This window comes from Littorina saxatilis, unplaced genomic scaffold (genome assembly GCF_037325665.1).
Source record: "Littorina saxatilis isolate snail1 unplaced genomic scaffold, US_GU_Lsax_2.0 scaffold_299, whole genome shotgun sequence".
Classification (NCBI taxonomy): Eukaryota; Metazoa; Mollusca; class Gastropoda; order Littorinimorpha; family Littorinidae; genus Littorina; species Littorina saxatilis.
In genome coordinates, this window is record NW_027128951.1 from 47,501 (window position 1) to 57,067 (window position 9,567).

Consider the following 9,567-nt stretch of genomic DNA (forward strand, 5'->3'; position numbering starts at 1 on the left):
ATATTATTGCAGATGAAATGCTAGATGAAAAGAGTCGTGGTTGCGTTGTTCACTCTCTCTCTCTCTCTCTCTCTCTCTCTCTCTCTCTCTCTCTCTCTCTCTCTCTCTCGCTCTCTCTCTCTCTTTCTCTCTCTCTCTCTCTCCCTCTCTCTCTCTCTATCTCTCTCTCTCTCTCTCTCTCTCTCTCTCTCTCTCTCTCTCTCTCTCTCTCTCTCTCTCTCTCTCTTTCTCTCAGAATTTTGTAACGAGAGGCTACGGTCTAGTGACCAGAGTTGTATCCCCGAGCTAGCAATACACGAAGTAGGTAAATATATTTCTGAATTGAAAAATAAAAAAAATTGTGGGCGTGGACACTATCAGTACTTATATCTTAAAACGTTCTCTTCCGTATGTTGTTGAACCCTTAACGTTTTTGTATAATCTATGTATTAAAACTTGTGTATTCCCTGAGGGCTGGAAGTGCGCCAAAGTTATTCCTATTCCAAAGACATCGGACTCTACTGACATTAATAACTTCCGTCCCATATCCATACTCTCAGTACTTTTAAAGCCTCTTGAGAGGCATATTCATAAGCACGTGGCCCATCATATGGAATGTTACAACCTTTTCTACTAGTTTCAATCTGGCTTCCGTAAATGACATTCTTGTTCCACGGCCCTTGTCCGTCTGTGTGATACCTGGCTCTCAGCTATAAACGATTCTAAAATCGTCGGTACCGTTTTCCTCGATCTGAGGAAAGCCTTTGAAACAGTAGACCATACTCTTCTCATTCGCAAGCTTGAGTATTACACGCACAACAGTCACACGGTAAACCTGCTTACATCATTTTTATCAAACAGAATCCAGCGCGTCTACGTAAACGGTCAATATTCAGGCGATGGTTACTTAAAATGCGGAGTTCCTCAAGGTTTTATTTTGGGGCCTTTATTATTTTGCATTTTTATCAACGACCTGCCCTTGCATATAAAAAATAACAATGTGGCTTGTGAGCTCTTTGCCGATGACAGTTCCCTTCACTCGTCCTCAAAAACGTTAACTCAGGTGCAATACGATCTTCAACAGGGAATAAACGATGTCCTTAAATGGTGCGTTCAAAATAAAATGACATTACACCCTAAGAAATCAAATAGTATGGTCATAGCATCCAGACAGAAACACCAGAGAACACCCCTTATTCTTAACCTTAAGCTAAACACTGATCCCATAGAGCATGTTAAATCACACAAGGTATTAGGAATCGTAGTTGACCAGGAGCTTCGGTGGAATGTACATATCAATAATATTTGCAAAAAGCTCTCCAAAAATCTGTATCTTTTATCCAGATTAAAGCCCTTTGTAGAAGCGGAAGGTCTAAAAATGTTTTTTGTGGCACACTGCCAATCTTTTATCAATTATGCTTCTACTGTATGGTGCGGTGCGAGCGAAAATCTGCTTAAAAAAATTAAATTCCCTGCACAGAAGAGGGGCAAAGCTAATTGTTACTAACCCGTATCTGTCAACGTCAGAAAAGCTTAAAGCTGCTAGTTTACTTTCACTGCAGGAGCAGTTTGACTATAACATTGCAGTGTTAATGTACAAGGCACTCCATGGGCTAGCACCACCATACTTGAATGCATTCATAACCGAGGCTCCTGAGAGATACGGATCAGATAAATATCTACTACCAAGGACCCGTGTAGATCTATATAAAACTAGTTTTGCCTTTGCTGGGCCGTCAAGGTGGAACTCTCTTCCTTCGAATGTTAAAACTAGCAAATCTGTAAATATCTTTAAATCTTCCTTAAAAAAAACATCTAAACTGTTCTCTGTAAGTACACACCCGCGGTGACATAATTATGTGAATCTTACAGTTCTGTCTAATGTATACTATATTAATATTACTATATAATTATATTCACGTCATATTACATATTCATAGCATATAGTATTCATATTGTTTTACTTCGTATATTAGATTTTGTGTTTCGTGTGGCCGTGGTGCTTATGCTTATTTACTGTACATTTACATGTTATGCCTATATGAATTCATTATATTATGTTGGTTATATGCGTGCGGATGTGTTAGTGTGAATGTAAAGGGCACGTTGTAAGATTAGGCCCTTGGCTTAACATGTTTACCCTTTATGTCAATAAAATGTTCTAAGTCTAAGTCTAAGTATAAGTCTAAGTCTAAGTTTCTCTCTCTCTCTCTCTCTCTCTCTCTCTCTCTCTATCTGTGTGTCTCTCTCTCTCTCTCTCTCTCTCTCTCTCTCTCTCTCTCTCTCTCTCTCTCTCTATAAATAAATATATATATATATATATATGTATATATATATCTATCTCTCTCTCTCTCTCTCTCTCTCTCTCTGAGTCTCTCTCTCTCTCTCGCTCTCTCTCTCTCTCTCTCTCTCTCTCTCTCTCTCACCGTCCTGCTGCATATGTATTATCTCTGAAGTCCGGCTAAACAGGAAGTTGTATGATAAAGCTTCAAAGTCATTATGAACAAACAGGAAATGTTTACTATTAAAACTTGACTAAGATCTGCTTGAGGAATACTGTGAATTAACAGATGACAGAAACAAAACCAGCAATGTATTCATTCGTTCGACCCAGACGTGAACATTTTGCCTTTGCAGGCGTTGTTTCAGCACGCGACCCGGACCGCTGCGCGGAAAAGTGACGTCACTCTAGTCTTGGTTATGTACTCAGAACGCGTCCGTCTTCTGCGCACACAGTTTAAAGCGGCTTCATTCAGAAGACTTGTGAGCATCTGCCGAACTCTGACATAGATTACAGGATCTTTTCCGTGCGCACTCTGTCTTGTGCTTGCGTGTATACACGAAGGGGGTTAAGTTACTAGCAGGTCTGCACATAAGTTGACCTGGGAGATCTGAAAAATCTCCACTTTTAACCCACCAGGCGGTAGCTACCGGGATTCGAACTCACGACCTCCCGATGAGGAGGCCGACGTCTTACCACCACGCCACTGCGCCCGTCACGGTTTCATTTTGGTATGTGACCAAGTGGAGAGAGAACGTACGTCATCTAGCTCCCATTTTAAAGCCTTGTCATTACAGACACATTGAGGCAAACGAGTTTTCACGAGGCAGAGTGGGCCTTTAAATAATAGGATAGTAAACAAACGTAACAAAACTGGTTTCCGAGAAAAAAGAAAAGCCACTACCAAAACAATAGAACGACATCGACCTTCATATGATTAATACAAAGTGCAAGAAATGTTTAATAACAGTGCACTACATTTATCAGGAAGTTTGTGATCACTGTACTACTTGACCTTGAACATGTAGAAAACTTGACAGCCATTACTTGTTCCTGCACAACATCAGCTGATAGGGAAGTGGTTGATCTGTTATTTCCGGTACTTTTCCCATTGAACTCCACAGTCATCTTCAAAAACAAATCTATAATTTCCACAAATTCGTGACAACATTTATATGACGGGTACTTAAAAATTGAAGATGAAGCTCTCTCTCTCTCTTTCTCTCTCTCTCTCTAGCTCTCTCTCTCTCTCACAAACGCACGGACACACACACGTACACACACGCATACACATACACACACACCCACACACACACGCGTACACACAAACACACACACACACACACACATACACACACACATGCACACACACAGACACACAAACACACACACACTTATACACAAACACACACACACACACACACACTTATACACAAACACACACACACACTATACACAAACACACACACACACATACACACAAATAAGAACCTGAGAACTGTAATATAAAGAAGTTTTAATGAATCCAAAATAAGGAGAAACATGCATGTTTAATTTACATATAATTTTAAGAGAAAAAACAAAACAGCTACCAACACAAACACGTGGCTATAGTCTGAGAAAACAAAAGAAGATGAAAATGTTGTAGAAAAGCAAAATCGCAAGAAGGGGGAGGAGAAACAGCAACGTACACAGCAATCACGAGACACAAAATTAGCTAGTCACACTTTATTATAAACTCGGAGGCAAAAGAAACCCAAATAAAGGATGCGTTAATTAAACCTTTATGGACTTGAAATAAAAATAAAATCATGATACTAGCATGTTCTGCACGTGTTCTTTTAGCGGTCGTATCTTGTCAGAACCGTGTTTGCCGTTATCTGGGTCACACGCGAGGTCTTGTTGACGGGGATCCCAAACCGTCATGGGGACCACTTTCAGCACATGCACAATGTGGAAAAGCAGCTTTTTGTGTTCAGAGTGTTCAGGCAAGCTGTACAATACTCACAAAACTGTTACAACATTCATTTCTGCGACACAGGCGCGATGCCGAGACTATCACCAGATCAGCGCCAACAGGCGATCATGAGAATTGATGCCGGACAATCAGTTTATCAAGTTGCTAGGGCATTTGGAGTAAATGTCACCACGGTTTATCGCCTGCAGCAACGTTTTCATGTCACTAACAGTACCTGCGACTTACCAGGACATGGCAGACCCCGGGTAACAACAGCCCGACAAGATCGCCATCTTGTCCATCAACACCAGCGAGATGCATTCGAAACTGCCGCCAACAGAGCCCGTAACACATTCGGGGTGCATGGAGAACCCGTCAGTGCCAGAACTGTACGCCGACGCCTTGGTGGGCAGAACCTGATAAATCGGCGTCCTGGGCTGAGGTGCACGAAGATCGGAGCGGGTGACAACCATTGGGTGGTAACTTGGTGAGAGTTGTCACCTTCTTGGGGGCGAACCGACTTGGGTCTCTCCCTCCCACTTGGTCGCGGTGCACGAAGCCGTCTCGGTCATTTACCCTACTGTGTCGGAGGTTATAAATAGATTCGGGAAAGTGACTTGAGTGGCCTTAGTGCGCATGCGCTGATCATGGTGTCTACCGTGGAGCCATCGGGAATCCAAGGGAATTGACTATAATTATCAGAAAAGGGAAGGGCAGTGACCAAAAATAAATGATACAATATTTGTAAATGTGGATAAGCACTGAGGCGAAAAACTAACGAAAAACTAACGTGTGTCTCAGTGTTTTTGAGCGCTTTTATGGCACAGAAATTAGTGTTGGGGTTGGGTGAAGAGGGAGATAAAAAAAATTAAAAAAACTACTGCGAATTTTGGTTATTTTTATCAGAATTCTGTTTGTTTTATAAAGTTATATCTGAGGTTTCACAGATTTTCAATGTGCACTGATACACTGGCCTCGAATGAATCCCTCGGTAATGTTTTTAGGTCTACGACCGAACCAAAAGCACCCTGTTTCTTAATGTTTTGAGCAATGGGTCTTTTTCATATTTAGTCAAGTTTTGACTAAATATTTTAACATCGAGGGGGAATCGAAACGAGGGTCGTGGTGTATGTGCGTGCGTGTGTGTGTGTGTGTGTGCGTGTGTGTGTGTGTGTGTAGAGCGATTCAGACTAAACTACTGGACCGATCTTTATGAAATTTGACATGAGAGTTCCTGGGTATGAAATCCCCGAACATTTTTTTCATTTTTTTTTATAAATGTCTTTGATGACGTCATATCCGGCTTTTCGTGAAAGTTGAGGCGGCACTGTCACGCCCTCATTTTTTAACCAAATTGGTTCAAATTTTGGTCAAGTATTCTTCGACGAAGCCCGGGGTTCGGTATTGCATTTCAGCTTGGTGGCTTAAAAATTAATTAATGACTTTGGTCATTAAAAATCGGAAAATTGTAAAAAAAATAAAAATTTATAAAACGATCCAAATTTACGTTTATCTTATTCTCCATCATTTGCTGATTCCAAAAACATATAAATATGTTATATTCGGATTAAAAACAAGCTCTGAAAATTAAATATATAAAAATTATTATCAAAATTAAATTTTCCAAATCAATTTAAAAACACTTTCATCTTATTCCTTGTCGGTTCCTGATTCCAAAAACATATAGATATGATATGTTTGGATTAAAAACACGCTCAGAAAGTTAAAACAAAGAGAGGTACAGAAAAGCGTGCTATCCTTCTTAGCGCAACTACTACCCCGCTCTTCTTGTCAATTTCACTGCCTTTGCCATGAGCGGTGGACTGACGATGCTACGAGTATACGGTCTTGCTGAAAAATGGCAGCTACTTGACTAAATATTGTATTTTCGCCTTACGCGACTTGTTTTTCTTTACATTTTAATTCAGCTTCATTCTACTCAGAAGAAATTCTTTCAATGTGATGACAAAAACATTAGATAGACGTTTGCTCGGAGAACGTTTGTCAACACAGCAACATTTAAAAATAAAAAAGGAGGACGATATAGATTGTTAAATAAAAGGATCTGTGCTTTAGCATTCTGTCTCATCGTCATTGTTAACTGTTGCACTTCACACACACACACACACACACACACACACACACACACACACACACACACACACACACACACACACACACACACACACACACACACACACACACACACTTTTGCTCCAGTTACAATCATGTACTTCGTAAGGCTTTATTCAAGTTTGTCTCTTGTTCTTAAACATCCGAATTCAAAGCACACGTCTGAGCTGAGAATATATATACATAAATGTCTGCCGCCATTCAATGTGAAATAATGTTGATTTGTGATCCAAACACTTCCGAAGAATGCTGGTTCGTGTGTCTTCAGTCAACCGGCGCCGCATCATCACAACTCCACCCCTGCCTGCCTGCAAAAATACAAACATAGGCTAGATGTTGACACACACAAAATTCAACCCAATTTTGTTTTTATAATTTCTACATCCGTTGACCGAATTAGTTATCATTTGGTGTTTATTAACTACAGCTTATGCATGACGAAGGTCAACAAAGTTGCGAGTTTACAGGTTAAATGGAGGGGTACTTTGGAACACTTTTGAAAGAAGCTAAAAAATCGGACCATGAAACCCACAAACAGGAAACTTCGTGGAATGGTGATGAACAAAGTGAAATTCATGCACAACAACCATGAAGATATTCGCCGAACACGATTGACTGGAAAAATGACCCCTTCATGGTAAGAGTCACACTTGCGCAAAATTAACCGATGACAGGAACGCAATCCTCCATGGGGATGCCCTCCTCCTGCCTGTAATGGCTGTACTCAAGTCACTGATTGTCTAAGGTTGTGTATGGTATACTACGTCCTTCAAATAACCCCAAAAATATCAATCTTGAAGAATCAAATCGGGTTCGTTAGTCTTCCGCTCCATTTTAAACCTCGAACTGTTGAGTCCATCCCCGAATTTGGATTCTTTTTCGAAAGACAACCAAAGTCAGACCATTTCACCTACAAAATAGCATCTTTCGGGACTAGTCATGCCGAAGCTGAAATTAATGTACACCAAGTATGAAGTATACGAAATACCCTTACTTTCTTGCAGACACCTCAGTTAGCTATCATGCATGCAACTGACTCAAAAAGTCTCACTGGGGAGTTGGAAACTGTGTCGTCTTCAGCCGATTAATAAATTACAATATATCGGTAAACACACACACATACACACACACACACACACACACGCACACACACACACACACCCCACACATACACACACACACACACACACACAGACACACAGAATTACAGTCAGCATTGCAAAAACTAAAGATGAATATCTTATGCATAATGCCAAAGAAGGCAAATTAGTCTGATTTTTGAATTAAAACGAATGATGCAAACAGCGCTACATACCTTGTTCATATCCTGTTCTGCAATGTGGGCTGGCGTATATGTTTAATTAGCCCATTGTACATATCCTAGCGGTAAAAATTGTAAGAGATCAAACTCAGATAACTTTAGGAAAATGATACCGCTTGCAGAAACAAAACACAAGAATGCATACTTCTTTCATTTTAGCCAGTGTAAAAAATTCATGTTCGCCAGTGTAATAACACTTACATGACATTTCCACGAACAGCTTCTATACAAAAGTATGCCCTAGCATTGGGAACTTCGTGGGACTCGAGAAAGGAAAAGAAATACCAGCTTAGAAACAATTCCGTGTTGTGATGTTATCCTGCAATTGAATAGATGAAAAATCCATGCGTCCTTAAAAGGCACAGTCCTTTCCATGCAAACGATTTGGCTCAACCCAAACCTGGCAATGCTTTTACGTAGAATAAGACTTCCCCTTTCTCAAGACACATGACAAAATTCAACAGCCTGAATCAGTGAATGCTTTGTGTGCACAACAAATTGTTATTTTTAAATTTTTTGGCGAATTCACTTCAACTTGTAAAAAAAAACAAATTCACCAAATTCCAGCTGAGCAGAACTGCTTTCACAATAAGGACTGGGCCTTTAAAGGTACGTTCCTCATCATATTATCCAGTATATCAGACACCACATTGTCATGTTTGTCTAGGTTTTTACATGGAAAAAATAAAACTTTATTTTAACATGGGCACATACGTCTGACTTCTTTTTGTGGAGATTGGAGGATGTGCGATTCATTTCCTTCTAGGCACTGGTGTCAACATGTGAAATTCATTCAGCGAAATGTTTTCACTACACACAGAACATAACCAGCCTATCAAATGTGTGGTATATGTTCAAGTCAGAATGATGCCCTCATTTTTTTTTTAATTTGAGAGATCTGTGATGTCTGACATTTTGGTTCAAAATGTAAGGAATTTATACTTAAGCTCTAATGAGTAAAATTTGTCTTGTCAAAAACCAAAAGCATAGTCCTTCCTCTACATGCAAGACTTTCTTTTATCTGTGCATCTTCATTTAGTACAGCAAACAAACAAAAACATCACACTCTGCATAGCGAAACAACTTGCAAAGAAAACCTCACAATCTTTATTGGGAGAAAGCCCCTGACTGTTGCAATGTTTTATGCATTAAAAAAACCCACTGAAACTGTGTGTTTGAATTCTTCAGTTTGATCAGCTATATATGTGTTTAAAAAATTACCTTGATCATTCTGACATGCTCTGGCTCAAATCACATCTCAGACAATGTTGTAGACTCCATAGATCTATAGACGTTGAGGCGCATGGAAGAACTGCATTCTGTGGAAACACAAAAAAATATAGACAGAGGAAGAACAAGTCACAACAACTTTTAGCAGCAGCAACAGTATATATATGACGTTATTAGTGTGGTGTTCGTGATCTAATGAGTTGGGGGGGGGGGGGGTTGGACGGGGTGGGGTGGGTGGGGGGGGTGTGAGAAGGCTGGTTGGGGAACCGGGGGAGGTTTGATATTAATCAACATTGTCATTTAAATGTAATGACTGGTACAATGTTTTATGTATTTGGAAGACAACAACACTGCAATGTATAATGTGAACCAACTTCTGCACGACAAAGATCAGGTAAAAACAAAAATTTACCTGTTTCATTCTGGAAACCTTTTGGTCCCATCACATCTCAGGCGTAAACTATATGGACACATACTGTAGTGATTAAAACAAAAACCAGCATTTTAATGGACAAAACGAATTATGTGGATAGAAAAAACAGGCGCAGCAAAAAAGTCAATAATCTTACTCCAAATAACACTATCACAGATTCACTGAACCCCAGTTAAGTGTTAGTGATTCAAATGACTGAATTTAAAACAGGGAGAGTGAGATTGTGAATATAT

General features: G+C 39.9%; 1 protein-coding gene and 1 long non-coding RNA gene across 2 annotated transcripts in view; both read right to left on the bottom strand.

Moving 5' to 3' along the window:
• LOC138957254 (uncharacterized) overlaps positions 1 to 4,690 on the bottom strand; it is a 17,050-nt gene extending 12,360 nt beyond the window's left edge. Inside the window, exon 1 of the mRNA XM_070328398.1 lies at positions 4,500 to 4,690. Within this exon, the coding sequence (XP_070184499.1) occupies positions 4,500 to 4,690 (191 nt within the window). The remainder of the gene's footprint in view (positions 1 to 4,499) is intronic.
• A 1,758-nt stretch (positions 4,691 to 6,448) lies between these two features.
• LOC138957252 (uncharacterized) lies at positions 6,449 to 7,932 on the bottom strand. Its single transcript, XR_011452975.1, has 2 exons — positions 7,666 to 7,932; positions 6,449 to 6,658 (listed from the first exon to the last, which is right to left on the bottom strand). It is a non-coding gene; the product is annotated as an uncharacterized lncRNA (long non-coding RNA).
• Between the last annotated feature and the right edge of the window lie 1,635 nt (positions 7,933 to 9,567).